Source organism: Prunus avium, chromosome 5 (assembly GCF_965620075.1).
Source record: "Prunus avium chromosome 5, drPruAviu1.hap1.1, whole genome shotgun sequence".
In the NCBI taxonomy this organism is placed as follows: domain Eukaryota; kingdom Viridiplantae; phylum Streptophyta; class Magnoliopsida; order Rosales; family Rosaceae; genus Prunus; species Prunus avium.
Genome location: NC_142288.1, coordinates 19,165,948 through 19,182,457, shown reverse-complemented (window position 1 = coordinate 19,182,457; position 16,510 = coordinate 19,165,948). Strand labels below are relative to the sequence as shown.

The 16,510-nt window shown below is 36.8% G+C and overlaps 2 protein-coding genes across 10 annotated transcripts; both read right to left on the bottom strand.

Annotated features, from left to right (window-relative positions):
* Positions 1-3,397: 3,397 nt before the first annotated feature.
* On the bottom strand, positions 3,398-5,829 carry LOC110757192 (protein NONRESPONDING TO OXYLIPINS 2, mitochondrial). 9 transcript variants are annotated; one of them, XR_015835730.1, is made up of 5 exons: positions 5,574-5,829; positions 5,286-5,464; positions 4,715-4,782; positions 4,124-4,165; positions 3,398-3,784 (listed from the first exon to the last, which is right to left on the bottom strand). XR_015835730.1 is itself a non-coding variant. In XM_088252950.1 (4 exons), the coding sequence occupies exons 1-3, from the start codon at positions 5,723-5,725 to the stop codon at positions 4,146-4,148; spliced, it is 291 nt and encodes a 96-aa protein (XP_088109076.1). In that variant the 5' UTR covers positions 5,726-5,829; the 3' UTR covers positions 3,398-3,784; positions 4,124-4,145. The 9 variants fall into 9 exon arrangements, 5 of the variants coding, with proteins under 5 accessions (XP_088109076.1, XP_088109074.1, XP_021814448.1 ...); XR_015835728.1 differs by lacking the exon at positions 4,124-4,165; XR_015835729.1 differs by lacking the exon at positions 4,715-4,782.
* A 1,511-nt stretch (positions 5,830-7,340) lies between these two features.
* Positions 7,341-8,935, bottom strand: LOC110757191 (Matrixin family protein). The gene has a single exon (XM_021958754.2). The coding sequence runs from the start codon at positions 8,577-8,579 to the stop codon at positions 7,500-7,502; it is 1,080 nt and encodes a 359-aa protein (XP_021814446.2). The 5' UTR covers positions 8,580-8,935; the 3' UTR covers positions 7,341-7,499.
* Between the last annotated feature and the right edge of the window lie 7,575 nt (positions 8,936-16,510).

Here is a 16,510-nt window from a genome sequence, read left to right as displayed (position 1 = left end):
CTATTATAATAAAAAGAAAAAGAAAACAGTCGGCAGTACCGTGCCGCTCCTCCCTTCCTTTTCCTTCATCTCTATTTCTCCTCCCTTCGTATCTCTATTGCACCAGCAATTACTTTATTCTATAGCTTGCTTTTATTTTCAATTCCAAAAAGGCTCACAAACTTTGAATAACAAAACACATAACAAAGATTAAAATTAAGAATTACTTTGGTCCTTTCCGGGTTTTACCCTTAGTTTTCTCGGCAACCAAACACAGAATAAAGAACTAGCTTGAAATAAATAATGGATGTAACTACACATTCAGTCAAATTGACCACAAAAGGAGTTAAATATAACAATAAAACAGAACAAATACCCAGCAGAAGACAAAATCATCATGAATTTAAAATAGCAAGTTTACAACCATGAGATGTGGTGTGGTGGTAGCTCACCTCATTTCTTAACCATGAGGTTGGGGGTTCGATCCCCGCCCATGGGAATGGAGCGCATTTCGCGGCCAGCCGTTTACCTCCATTGGGAGAGCTCCCGCGGCGAAAGGGATTAGTCACTGCTGTCGGCGGTGGATACCCTTGGGTCTCACCTAAAAAAAATAGCAAGTTTACTTTTCTTTAGAGCTCTCCCTAGTGGAAAGGTTCAACGGAGATAGGGTTCAAAGTGTTCATCTTCTTCAACAAAGAAAAAAATCCCACATCAAAAATCTGATGGGTTAGAGCATCTTCATTGCAAGAGGTGTAAATTGGAGGTGTAAAGCCACATTTACATCTCCTTTACACCTTTGAAAGATGTAAATGTCGTTTTTTCTCCAATGAGATAAATGTAAATTGGAGATGTAAAAAGGACATGAGAGGAAATGATTTTATATCAAGTTGATGCAAAAAGATATTTATGATATTTTGGTAGCTATCTTACCGTATATATGTTTGGAGCCCACCACTTTTGCATTATCTCTCCTCCTTTTCAACCTGTTGGGCTCAAGAAATGGGAATGTAAAATCAGATGTAAATGTCCATTTCTTTTTGTACATTTTCCGGCTCAATGCTATATTTACAATCAGTTAAACCCTACTATTGGAGCAACTTCCGGCGACTCTTGAGTGTAAATGTCCTTTACATTTCCCTTTACACCCTTGCAATGAAGATGCTCTTAGGGTAGGATTTGAGATAGAGTTTGGTATTTATACATAACACTAAAAAGTCTCACACAATTCCACATTTTAAAAATCACAGAATTCCAAGAGACTACCACTTGGCCTGCTCTAGAGCCAACCCTAATCTAAACATCAATCAAGAAAGTGGAGACAAAACAATGGAGTGAATCAACTTGATCAAACAAAATTCGTGACACTATATAATACGTGCAGCTGAAATTCTTGCCAATGTTTGCCATTAGACATGTTGATGGCTTTTATGCACAAAATTTCAGCTCAAGAACCAGTTATTCTGAATAATTGACTAGATATATTTTTGTTTGAATGAATATATAGTTCGGATTTTATATCACAATCCAGAACTGTTGTATATATTACAGAGCAAAAAAGCTAGTCATATCCCATTTATATGCAAAATAACCAAAAAGTAACTTTTCCTTAGAGATTTTTGTCGGCAACTGGTTATTTATTTTCTCTAGATCTAAAAAGTATAGTAAATTTGAATAGCACAATCACAAACTAAGACCCAAAAGAATGACAAACTCATATGAGGAATATCAGCTACATTTTGATTATATTTAATTGGAATTTTAAAAGACTATTTTGGGATAAATAAGTCTTATGGTATTTAATTAAGACTTAAATAATCTAAACAAGTCTTATGGTATTCCATTAAGACTATTAAGATTTTTAAAAGAAAGTGTTAAAATCTAGTGGTATTCAATCAAGACTCTTAGAGCAACTCCAACGGTAAAAAAAATTTTAACTCGTGTGCGCTAACATTAGCCCTGCGCAAGCTCCAACGGGTAGAAGACAGGTGTCAAGGCCTGGGCACTCCGATCTGCTTCTCCTCCTCCAATCCAACGGCTGGCATTTTTTGGCAATAAAATTATGGAAAAAAAAATTGAATTTTTTTATAAAAAAAACCAAAATATTCTGATTTTTTTTTTCTATAAATACATATGAATACCCTTCACTTTCAACACCAATCATCATACATTTTCTTCTACTTCTACTATTATTCACTCTTTACTCAACATTTTCCTCTCTTTCAAATTGTATTTTTATTTCTTATATTTATGGCTTCTTCTATCGAAACCGGAGGGGCATGGAGCACCATGGAAGATGTTTCCTTATGTGAGGCTTGGCTCCAAATTTGTCATTGTCTCGTGTCAGGTAATGAGATGAAATTTTTTTCATATGTGGAACAAAACTCATGCCGAATTTTGTGAAAAAATTCCGGGGTCGACTCTTACGGAAATGGCATTGTCTAGTAGGTGGAAAATTCTCAATAAATAGTTGGGAAAATGGAGGGATGTCTTAGCAAAAGCGATAGACAACCATAGAAGCAGGGAAAATCTTAGTAACGAGGTAAGTATTTTGTAATTTTCGTTTTATTAAGTTTAATGTCCTAATATATATATATTTTTTAATGTTTATTGCATTTTCAATATTTTGTTAATATTTCTTGCATTTTCAACATTTTGTTAATATTTCTTGCATTTCCAATTGTTTCTTAATATTTCTTGCACTTCCAATATATTTGTAAGGTTGATTGCATTTTCATTATTATTATTTTTTTGTTACTTGCATATCCAATATATTTTAAATATTTCTTGCATGTCCATTATTTATTTTTTAATAGATGATTCAAGCACAGATGTGGTTTGGTGCAATTGGGCAAGGCAAAAAAAGTTTCAACCATCATGTATGTTGGGAGGTGGTGAAAAATTGCAACATATTTCTTTCATCTGCTCTACGACTTCTCTCATCTGCTCTACGGCTTCTCTCATTTGTTTCTCGCTCTTGCCTCTCCAAGCATCTCCTAAAATCTTCCATTTGAGAATAGAGTATGAATTCTAAACTCTCATAAATGAAAATATAGAAAGATGTGGTGTGAGAGGTATGAGCTGAGCCTCTGATTTTATAGAAAATTTTGGCCAGATAGAGATGCCACATGGCTTGATTTGATTGGATGAAAATCTTATCTGAAATTTGACAGCTAGGCAAATCAGTCACTCCATGATTGGGCGCTCCACGTGCAAGCATGGTTGTTTCAGCCTTCAGGAGCTATGAACGCTGGTTAATCGTTCACTTGTGAAGAACGCAACAAATAGAACAGACACTGACATGCCGGTTGAAAGCAGGAAGACTTTGGTACAGATTTGTTCGATTACTGTGCATTCTGCCATGGCTACGATGAATTTGACACTTACAATTGAGTATATTATGGTGAAAAAACACCACTCAAAAACATGAAACCAAATTTATTACACCTCGTCCAACAATATGAAGAATGCTGACCTTAAGATTACATGGGTTTCGATTTAAACATTGAAGTAATAGCATCAAGCATGGTATGCTCGCCATAAGGTGGCCAGGATGTCTGGAAAGACATGGACTTGTATTCCAAATCAAAGATGCATAAAAATTTAGTATTGAACAAGCCAACTGAATTATTATTTAACAACCACTAACATCCTATCTTGTAGGAAGAATCGAATTTAGCTTCAGTGCTGTGAATGAGTTTGAATAAATAAAACTACAAAATCTTTGCTTTTCCATTCTTGTGAAGCTAACTTCCTGTAATGGTGACACAGCCTGCTGCGAATCACCTTGGAACTGACAGACCAAGCTCTGGATCATCAAAGAATACAAAGACTCAAATTAGGAACACATAAAGTGAAGCCATCTATAACTCGGAGAATAATGCAGAAATCGTGCCAGTCCAATTTTATTAATCAAAAGACCCAATCAAAAAAGACTCCACTAAAACAGCTCAATAAATGTGATCCTGTGGACAATTTAGGACGTTCTACAGAAAATAAGCAAAACTTTCCAGCATCCACTAGAGCTTGCTTTCAGAATACAAATGGCTAGGAACATAGTCCAATAATAACCGATCAACATGTACATATATCTAGTTTTCCTCAATGTTTTAAGTCAGACACAATGAGCATAAATGGCAGCGCCCACCTCCATATACAGCATACATGTGTCACGTACCATCAATTCCATCTGGGAAAAGGAGCAGCTATGTTATCAACGCGTTCTTGTTTATTTAGACATGGTATGCTATATAAGTTCAACAAACTTAAGGCAAAATGTTTGCACTCAAAATTTTATTTTGCTCTCCCCTTTAGATTATATCATCTTGCCGAATTAGCAATAAACTTAACCCATTAGTTATAATTTTCAAGAAAATGGATTTGCTGTAGAATGTCTCAACAGGCTCACTTCAAACTCAAAATATATAGACAATATAAAGCAGATGGAGTAGCAGTGGCGATATGGCTAGAATATGATAAATTACGAGTGCCACAGCCTAATAGAAACTTTTCATCATAATACCATCCTATATTAATTGGTAGACATTCCTAGCTTGTCATTGATACAACTAAAAGGATCAAAATTGAACGTCGATGCGCATAACGCAGAGGCCACAATGTGGCAACTGCTGGTACAATCATCAAAAGTGACAAATCAAGCCATAGGCGAAATATAAGTCTCTAAACCCACATAGTTAAACATTTTTATGGTTTTGAGGGAAAACTCATAGTTTCGTACTTGATAATGACGCAGCAGGTCTTAACTACCGGGTCCAGTTTATTTCTTTCAAGCATAATGTTATGTGCCTGCAGGAACCAAATATTCCAGTCAGATAACATACCCTATGAAAAGCATTTCGACCCTCATTTTCATTGCCCCAAATTGTCTTATTCTCAAAACTACAGCCTCATTGCTTTCCCAGGACACATCCAACAAGCTCTAAAAAAAATACCCAATGAGCCAATCTTACATTGAGAAATGTCTCTAAGAATGCTCATATTTTCAAAGACACAACAACCTAGTTTGAGTTACTCAGAAGTAAAACTTCTATGCTAAGACTCAAACCATCTATTAAATTGTGCACGGCAGTCTACAAGTTCAAGCCCACACAAAAATATACATTTCGAGAGGGAGACAACAAATCATAACCAGGTGGGCACAGAGGAATCATTCAATGCAAAACTCAACAGCAACAACGAGGCAAAATCAAATTATGAAGAGAACCCAAGTGAGCAAACACAAAAAAGAAGATATAGGATTGAAAGAACTACAAATTATTACAATGGTGGAAGTAGCAAAAGTGACTCACAGTTAGAAAAGAAAGCAATTTTTTTTTATTAGAGGCCGGGAGAGGTGCGGCAGAGAGTACCCTGTGAGAGCGCACGGCAACTCCTCGATGTGATGCTCAGAGACGACGTCATTCTCGCCGCCGCCACCGCGCTGTGGAGTGGCAGTAGTGATTGCACGCATCCCAGTGCACCCGGAGGCCTGCCCCAAATAAAACGCACATCAACAATCCAAACCCAGAAGTTAAAAATCACAATTAAGAAATAAATAAATAAATAAATATGAATATGAAACCCTGAAAAACACAGACCTTGAGAGTGAGGAGCGGCGAAGAGGAGTAGAGGGAGTGGATGTCGGGAGAGGGAAGCGTGAGGTGGGAGATTTTGGGGCGTTGGATCTGATGGAGGATCGGATGGACGATAGGGATGCTCTGTTGGCGAACTGCCTGCAGGCTGAAGCCATTACAGGGGTTCGAGGGTGAAGGAATGATTGAACGAGCAAATGAGATCTGATCTGAGTAATCAGTAATGGTTTTCAAAAGGGTTTAGGGTTTTAGCAGAATGAGCTCAGTGAATAGATGCGCTGCTTGTTGTTATTGGTTTTGGGCTTGGGTACAGATCTTTTGGGCTTTGATCTTTCAGTTTTAGTTGGGCTTAGGATTGAGCAATGCTGTCTTTTTAATCAAAAATTCGAACTTCTTTTGAGTACTAAACCACAAGGGAGATGAGTTTCTTACACACGCGCACAACTAAGATGTTATGGAAGTTCGAACTTGAGACACATGGTCTACAAGTTAAGGCCATTTTCTATTAGCATACCTAACGTTTTTGGGATCATATTTCCAACTTAAAAAAAAATGCTCATACATTTTTGGTGTGGCTGGTTTTGGTTTTGCATGCTCGTTAATTGACTAAAATCTCACTCCACTGCATAAATCTACTTTAAAATGGTTCCTCTTCCACTAGCCCAAAAGAAGATCAAATAATGGCATTTCCAAGTCGTGATAGTCAACTTGCTTTGCTATATAATATAAATAGATGGTGTACAACTAAATTCTAATTGGAACAAAAACTGTTATGTAATAAGGGAGTGCATGAATAAGCCTACCCCATTGTCCTAGAAGTTGAAAAGTCAGTCTACCTCATGATTTCTGGTCCTAATGGCACTCTCATGTTCCAATCCAAACCATATCAAGTTTGACTGGATGTGTGAACCATGGCAAACGAATACATCACTTGTTTTGTAATTTTATAGGGGGCATTTGGGGTTAGGGGGGGGTCAATTCTTTTCCTTTCATTCTTCTCACGGAATCTTCCGTATTAAACTTTAAATGAATTGAAAATAACTTATAACTCAAGTGGTTAAATCTATTTATCTCTGCATTCAATGTCAGACAATCGATTTCTTCTTTCTCAGTTTCGCTTGTATTTTTTTTAAAATAAAAACAAAAAACTTTGAATCCATTATGGCATATCTACTTAATTTTTCATATATGTTTCTTTTAGTCAAGTCTAAAACTCATCTTAATTAAAGCCAAGATGGTCTGGTTCAAGTTACTTTTCCCTTTGCAGCAAGCTTATTATTCCTCCCATGCACGTTAAGATGTGCCTTCTGACTTCTGTGAGAGACTGGTACAATTTATCTCTTGGGCTGAAAGTGATACCTTCAGTTCCCCCCCAATCTCGGGTTAAGCATATATTCTTAGCAATTCCCAGGAAGTTGCAAATCCGAATTCAAATTGGGTAGGTAGGACTTTTCCATCTCATCACATAACATTCCCACTAGGATTAATTAATCCACAGCTTAAGACACGACCATTGACCTCTCGTTCTCCATTTTGACCACTTTCATACTTAACCTTTTCTTTTTGTTCTCCCTTTATGGCTTTTTTTCCCCTTCTGTCTTCTTTTATATACACAAACATAAAGTCCATAAAAAAAGTTTTTACAGTTTCTGATCCTAATATAATCCATGTCACCATATTCCCAAATCAAACACATGACAATAATGCAAAGGCTTGTAGTTCCGTACCTTTGCACTAAAGGTTCTGTGTTCGAATTTCCCCTCCTATAATATCGTTTGTATCAAAAACACATGACGACGATATAAAAAGAATTCTTTTACTTTCTTTGAGTATTGTTGTTTCTACAATTTCATTTAAAAAAATTACGAGTATAAAAATAAATAAATAAAACCAATTTAAAAGAAAAAAAATGGAGGCTAGCTAGCTACCAATTCATGTGGCCAAACGCAACATCAAAGTGATGAGAAGTGTTAAAGAAATTGCCCACTTAAAAGATGATCTGGTGTCCAAAGCAACTGCATGGTTGTAAGAATTTTCACTCTGCAGGGAGCTAAACTTGAAATTAGGGTTTGACCCATACAAAGCTTGGACCCCTTCCACGTCATCAATCCTGAGGTCCACCTTCTTGGTCCTCGGACTCAAACTCGGGTACATCACAGCCTCCTTGACCGAGGAGTGAGCCAGCCCAAGTACATGCCCGATCTCATGGGTCGCTACCGATTCCAAATCAACGGCCGCCTTCGACTTGTCCTTTTTGAAATCAACGGCCCAGGATTCCGCCGCGTCCAGATGGAACCTCCCGTTCTCTGGGGAGAAAGCGTGCGCCAGCACCCCCAGCACCCCGTCGAACGGCTCCCCATCACCGTGGTCGCCCCGGTAGAACCCGATTTTTATATCTGCCGACTCGTAGGTCTCCGCCTCAGTGAAGTTCACGGGGATCACCGCCGACCACCGCGAAAAAGCACGGCGAAAGATGTCTTGGACGTCCGAGGAGCTCAAGTAGCTGATCATATTGTTGGGGGAGAGAGCATAAGAAAGCGTCACAGGGTTCTGGCGGACCCACCTCGGCTTTCCATTGAAGAAGGCAAAGCGACGCGTCGCATGAAGAGCAGTCCGCTGCGACGAGTCACTAACGCCACATCTCGGTGAAATGATTGCCGAGATGGTGTCTGAGTCGAGCCGGCCAGTGACCGGCAGGCTCAGCTTGGACTGGTAGAGCGTCAGGGCCGATTCAAAATCGGTATCGAAGATATCAGTGAAGTTGGAATTGGGCAAGTAGCCGAACCGGTGGAAATAGTTCTTGAGCTCCGACATGCCGCTAATCTGGCTCCCTCTCCCGGCATCCAGGAACCTCTCGAAGTCGTGCCACGTGGCGTTATGGACGTCGGAGGCGGCGGTTAAGACAGTTACTGAGTTGGATAAGATTCTGGCGGGAAAGCAAGGGCGGGAAAAACAGAGAATACAGAGGCACAAGAAGAAGAAGAAAGAGTTGCAGCTCACAAACGGAAACATGGTTTGATTTTGTGGGATGTGTGTTAGTTATTTTGGGATTTGAGCCTTGGGATTGCAGCAAGGGGGAAAAAGAACATAGGCTTTATTGATTGATGGCACGGAGAAATGAACTTTATAAATAAAATTTATAAATAATAATCTGAATAAGAATTATCGAAAGTTTGTAGGTAGGATCGAAGGGAGAAGAGCACTAGAAATTCGAATGAGAATGGAGAGAGATAAGTTCAGAAGATTCTGCCGTGTTTGTAATTTAGTTGGAGATTCTGACTTTCAAGGACCAATGATGGGTAAACCACTAGGTCTGTTTTCAGTTGATTAAGGTTTTGTTTATTTGAGGAAATTTAGAAAATATATGTTTAAAAAATGTGAAAATTCATTTTGTAGATCAAGTTAGTTGATCAGTTTTATATATACTACTCTTTTTGTTGACCAAATTAGGTGATTTTTCATTCATCTATATCATCGATTAGTCTTGGGAAATCAGTTTCTAGCAAGGAGGGTTTTGTTTTTGGGAGGCTTAACTTGTTGTACAAGACAATTTCTTCATCTTAGGAAAGACCATTAAGCAATGTATGATGAACTGATCATCCAGACGTTTTTTCCCAAGTAAATTCAACACGAGAGAAAAGGACTTGTGGTCAAGATTGAAATTCAAATAGTCAAGACCCACCTCATTCACTGCATTTTAATTTCACTAAACACGTACCAACATGAAACTCTGAATGACAAAATAAATTTTTTTTTTATAAAGAAAAATTTAAGAGGAGATTGGCTACTCTCACCACTGGCGGACCCAGGAATTTTTCAGCGAAAATGCAATTTTTAAATACCAAAAGCTATAAATAAATAAAAACATATTGAATAAACAAAATTGGCGTTTGCTCAAGAAGAAGAAAATATGCATTCGACTTACTTTGGATTGGTGTACTCAAGAAGGAAAAAAAAACGCATGATTCTTGTGATGCACGCACACTTTAATGGTCCGTTTAGATGAGGGAAAATAACTCGGAATTTAACTGAAATTCGGGAATTTAAGAGGAGAAATTGACAATTCCCTTGTTTGGCAACTTAAGCACGGAATTTATTAAATGACACGCGGAAAAAATCGTGGAAATTGGGGTATTAAATTCCCGAGTTTAATTTCCACCAAAATAGGCGTCATTTCACAATTTTCATAGTGCCATTTACAAAATTCTGTCGTTTACAAAATTCGACATACATAAATCAAAACACTGAAATTTTCAATTGCCATAAATTGAAATGATAGAAATCTAAATTCCGTCATTTTAGAATTCTATGTAATTTTCAATTCCTTCAACCAAACGGAGGGTAATAAAATTAGGTTATGTTAAATTGGTCCTTTATAAAGAGAATTCACAATCCCACTTAAATAAGGAATTATGCAAGTCTTATTAAAGCCCAATTAAATAAAGAGAACTCCCAATCCCATTTAAATAAGGAATTATGGAGGCCCTATTAAAAACCCATGAAATGGCAACAGTTTCCCCTATTTTTTTTAAAGCCTAGTCCAAAACGACGTCGTTTTGGCTAGGTTTTTTTTTTTGGTTTATTAAAAAAAAAAAAAAAGAAGCGCACGCACAACAGCTCCTGCAAACAAAAACTTCATTTAGGCATTTTGTCGAACACCTACGCTGCAACTCAAAGGTTGAGCAGAGGTGCAATATGCAGCACTTTTTATGGATTTTTCAATGAGGGAAGGTGTAGCTGCCAACGGAACACAAATACTGGTGGGGTTACACACAGTGTAGGGACTAGGGGTGGGCATCTAAAACCGAAATACCGAAACCGTACCCTAACTGAACCGTACCATACCGATTTCATACCGTTTCATTCGGTACCAATCAATATTCGGTACCGTACTGTACCGTGCCAATAGAGTATGGTATGGTAGCGGTATCAAGTATTTGGTACCGATCAATACCGTATCGTACCGAATACTATTCAGATATATAATTTTCTATTGAATATGTTGATGGATATTGCATATGTTGATTAGGATTTGGTTGATTTGGATATTGAATATGTTGATGGATATTGAATATGTTGATTAGGATTTGGTTGATTTGGATATTGAATATGTTGATTAGGATTTGGATATTGATAATTGAATATGTTGAATCTTTGAATTTGTAACTTAGGCATCACTTATTTTGGTAAATGAATATGTTGAATATTGAATTGGTTCATTTTTTAGTTGTGTCATTTTTGTACCGAAATGGTACCGATACCGTACCGATACCGACATGGTACGGTATGGTACGGTACCAATTTTGACAAACGATAATCCCATACCGTACCATACCGATTTAAATTTCCGGTATCGGTAGCGATACGGGCTCAATACCGTATCATACCGTACCGTGCCCACCCCTAGTAGGGACCTTACCAACTAAACCAACCATCGAACAATTTAATTAAAAGATAACACATGGTTTATTTTTTGGGAGAAAAAAGATAGCACATATTCAAGTTTTGATAACTATATCTTTTATTTCTTAAACTTATGTCATCTTGTAATCGGACAGCACTATCACACAACACCGCGGAAGAAACAAACTTTTGTCGATTTGTAGATCGTAATTGGGTATAAAAATATATACTTATATGCATGTCTTTTGTGGTAAAATTATACGCATAAGTGTGCGTCTAATCATGGTGTGTCTATTTGTTTTTTATTGGTGGCCTAAAGGTCTCCCTTCCTTTTCCTTAGTTTCGCTTTCAGAAGACAAATCTTTGAAGTTATTATATGAAGGATGACGCAACTACACTGAAATAAGCCACTATGAATAATTTATGCTGGTGATTATTGGTCAGCAAACACACTTCTAGCCACTATGAATAATGCCCTTTTGTTTTAATTATATATCAATTTTTTTTTTTACCTAATGCTCGTGTGCCAATTCCAACACATTTTGTTACTCTCTTGACTTTGTCAAGAAATTACTCATTTCAGACCACTTTGCCAACAATCCGCATCTTCAAAGATTTTGACTTTTGTTCATTAAAAAAAGTTGACTTTTAAAAACCCTTTTATTAAGTCATTAATAATTAAAAATATATACAGACATGGATTAAATCAGTTGATTAAGACAGTGTACTGCCAAGGGATTCAAAAATAGTCTTGACTTGCGAACTAGTGGTCTTAAGTTCACCTCATGACAACTTGATAGTGTGTGTGTGAAAATTTTCCTCCTCCTTTCTAACTTCGGTAAATAATTTACACCTGAGTTCGATCTCATTCTTCGTGTATTAGAGTAGATTACTTGTCCAAAAAAAAAAAATCTCAAAATAATGAAAAGGAAATATAAGGGAGATACGTGCTCTAGTAACCTATTACTTGCACAAAGATTGGGACTTGGGTGTTTGGCAACTTGAAAATGGCGACCCAACAATCAAATATAAATTCTGACGGAATTTTCACCAACCCCTACTGGTTAAGTGAACCATAACGAATCAGAAGACAAAGAGAACTGTGGTTGGCACATTTGGAGGGTTAAGGTAGTAGAAAACAAGAAGACTATTTCACCCATTTCATGAAACTATCAAATACTATGGCAACAACCAACTTTGGTTGTCCAACAAGATTAATATTAGACTGCAGGTTTAATTTTGTAGTTCAAGGATTAAGACTTGGCTAATTATAAGCAAAATGAAATTAGTATTTTTACATGGTAAACATGTTTATTATGATTACAAATTTTTTTGAATTTTTACAAACAAAAAAGTGTGGGCTTTTTGTCTTTTTGGGAGGAAAAATCTTGGCTAGATAAACAAAATAAAGCCCAACTGTGAAATTTGCTGATTAAAATGCTGCCCAGTTCAGAAAAGCCCTAAAATGAGTCCAAATGTTTGAGCTTCACCATGTCAGACCACTCACGACAGCCCAAATGTTTGATGGTCACATAGTTTTTGGTTTTTTTTTTGGGTGGTGATTTTCCCACTTCGTTTTTGTCCACTTACAATCCCTTTTGTTTTTTAAAAAAAAATAGTTTTTACTATAATAAAAAAGGGAGTGTAAGTGGATAAAAGAGAAGTGGGAAAATCAGCTCTCTCTTTTTTTCAGGAAGATTTACTATTATACCCAATATAGGCCCAAATTATAAAAAACACCATACATGAAATGGACTTTAGAAACACACCCAAAGCTCATTTACAACATAACAGTGAGACTTCGAACTTCCCATAAATTACAAAACTGTCATTGATTTCTTAAAACAATTCCAACCCCAAAACCTCATTTTTTTTAAAAACCCAAAACACTCAAAATGGCTTCGAAGTAATTTAATAATCAAAATTAAATTCAATAGGGTCAACTGTCATTTTTTGGGTTTGTTTATGGAAATTAAATTGTATAAGGCTAAGAATGGGTATATAACTAAATATCTCTTCTTCTTTTTTAGGACTTCGAACCACTTAGCCCAATTTTTTTTTTTTTAAAGAAAAAACTCATAAAGAATTAAATTATTATTGGCGGAAAGGTTCACATGTGGCGAACTTATATGAGGAAAATAATTATTTGATGGAAATACTTTAGTGGTTTTAGTTGAAATTAAATTAAGCAATGATTAGGGTTTTGAGTAATTAAAGCACTATGAACGATGATCAGCTCCGATAATCTAAAGTTAAAGTCTTAAAAGGGTCTTCTAATCATCATGATGTTTAGACTAATGAATAATGAGGTAGATCATTACCCCCAAATCCAAAGGTACCAATTTAAAACTTCAAATCTCTAAGCTGAGTGTTCCTTGCTCCACAAATGCACCAATTTCCACTTGTGAGCTTACAGTACCAATTTATGTTGACCACTTGTTTTTGCCAATTCAAATCGAATAATATTTAATCATCTAATCGTGATCAAATAAATATACGAACGCAACGTGTTTGATAAACAATGAACTGTTGTTGTATCATATTGTTCGGCATAAGATTGTACGTGAATTTATTTCACTAAATAGGTTAAATTTGTACCAAAAATATATGTGTGATTTAGATTTACAATTTCACAGCATACATAAATCTGATGAGAGAATATTACTCCGAAGAAGAGAATACAATTATGTTTAGAAGTTGGACCTTCTATCACATCGGGGCCAAGCCCAATAGAACATTCACCGTATATTCTTCTTGTGTAGCAGCCAGCCAAACGTCAAGAATTGTTCCAAGCTATTGACATGAAATGCATTATGCATATACAAATCGTGATATCACGTGACCAGTACTGGCTTTGTATAGGAATGAATGAAAGGCCCTTCACTTATTCTTTGCTTCTCTCCAGAAGCTACATAACTCTGCGCTTTAATGGCTGCTATGCAAGAAGCTTTAAATGAAAGGGCCAAAAAGCTGGGGCCAGCCACTATATAAGATGGGCACCATTTGGGTGATATTAGACCCGGCAATATTGCACACGACCCGTTAACACGACACGAATTCGCACGAAATTATCAGTATTTGGGTTGAGCTTATTGGGTCGGGTTGAAAACGGGTGAACCCGTTAGCCACCCGTTAAGCTAACGGGTCGTTTCGGGTCGAAAACGGGTTAACCCGTTACCACCCGTTAAGAAGGTTAATTTTGTAATTTTGCAAAATATTTTTCTTTTCTTTTCTTCTTCCCCTTTTCTTTCTTCTTTCCGTGTCTTTTTCTTCTTACCTTTTTGTCTTTTTCTTCTTTCCCCTTTTCCTTTTCTTCTTCCTCTCGTTTTTCTCTTCTGCTCTGTTCTTCTCTTTTTCTCTTCTGCTATCTTTTTGTCAAGATTCTCTTCTGCTCTTCTTCTCTCCACTCAATAGACTTCGCCAACCCAGCCACCAGGGATGACTTCGCCAACCCAGCCACCAGGGATCAAGGAGGAGGTATCTAGGTCGGTCCACAGAGGGTGATTGATTCTAGAGTTGTTGGTTTTGGTTCTCTCAGTTAATTTTGAATTTTCTTTATTCCTCAATTTATTTAGTTGTTGAGTTTTTAAGATATCTGTGAGAGAGAGATATATACTGTTTTGGGGTGAGAGGACTGAAATGAAGAGGGAAAGAGGGAAGAAAAGTTAGGGTTGGGGTTTGGGGGAAAAAAGACAGAGAAGGCGTGTTGGTAGAGAAGCTGTGATAGGTTTTTTTTTTTTTTTTTTTTTTTTTTTTTCTGGTTTATTCTTAACGGGTTAACGGGTCGTGTCGGATATTCGCGAATTGTAACGGGTCGTGTTTGGGTCTAGTATTTGTCACCCGTTAACTTAACGGGTCGTGTTCGTGTCAACCCGTTAAGAAAACGGGTTAACCCGTTAACGACCCGGAACCCGTTAAAACAACCCGTTTGCCAGCTCTAGGTGATATATGTCCATAGCCATAGCTCTCTTAATCTGGCACCTAACACCTTTTTGCTTTAATCTAGCCGGCCGGGCACAACTTGCTTTAATTAATTATTTGATCCTGAGATGACACTTAACGCACTTTCTTATAGTTAAACCTCCATTGCAATGGCTTGTAACTCAAGTGGTTTAAGAGCATTTAACCGTGCACGTGAACTCCTAGGTTCGATTTACAGAACTACACTTCTGCCCAAAATAAACCATGACACCAAAGTAAGTCCCAAATTTTAACTGTTAATATCATGTCGAATTATCTTTCTAATGTCGAGTCCTGAAAGATGCACCAAGTTCGAATTTATCATTTGCGTTAAAAAAATAATAATCTAAATTTATGGATTTGAGTTGGAATTAAGGAATGCCAATTGGCAAAATATGTGTGTATAGGATCCGATATGCACATGCTCATACGTTTGACCACGACTTTGATGACAACGCGATGTCTCACAGACTCACACTCACAAATCCGTAATTATAATTACGGAATAATTGAGAAGGTCAACCCAACTCAATTAAGGAAGATGAGCATGAGCTAATATCATGTTGGTCCATAAATGCAGCCAGCATGTTGCTTAACTGCTTCATAAATTTCAACACCCATATCTAATCTATCTACTCCACGTAATGCGTGGATTTCTGGGTTTTTGTTAAAATATACATAAGTTTTGCACGCAAGTCGCCAAACCAACATGCAACAAATATAATAATTATTAAACACAATCAAGGGCAAGAAGAAAAATCTTCATCTCATCACGTGTGCCTTGATCCGGTGCCTCATGTATAATTTAGCAATTATCATCCCTAAAATGTGAATTAAATGTAATTTACGGGGGAGACTGAATGTCACTAGACTAAATGGTCATTAATAATACGTACTTATCATGAGCAATATTCTTTAAAAGAGTTTAGCTACTAAAAGGAGGAAGTTTCAATTAAAGGATCCTTCATCTTTGTAGGACTCACTTTGCATTGTATGTCAATGATTCGACAATTTAACTTTCAAGTCTTAATTCGTATATCCTATCAACAAAAACGTAATTGATGACCATTTGATTAGAATGTTGTCATTTTAACCTTTCTTTAAAGAAAAAAAAAATTATTGGTCTATTTTGTTTCATCACAATTATATGCCTTAATGGTTTATGATTTGCATAATTTTTCTCAAAAATCGATTATTAATGAATGAAAACAGAATGTCAAGTGAGCCCCCACAATATGTCTCTCAAACAAGGGATACTCGTAATTTTCATATTACAGTCAATCACTTTCAACTTAATGAAGAGATTGGTTTCTTAACATGTCATCATTAATCATCATCCCTATTCCATATGGGTCCAACTCCAGGATGTATTTCTAAGCAAAAACCCACCGTTTCACCCTAAAACGACATTTTAATTTGCTTCTTTTGATAAAGGAGTCAATTTTAGAGAAGGATGCTAAAGACACCAAACTAGGCGGCAAGGGACGGTTTGTCACTTCTCAAAGAACAAATTTTAGCGGTCGCTATAGTGATGTTAATAACTTTATTATGATGCACTTTTCGGTGCCCTAAAAGTTTAA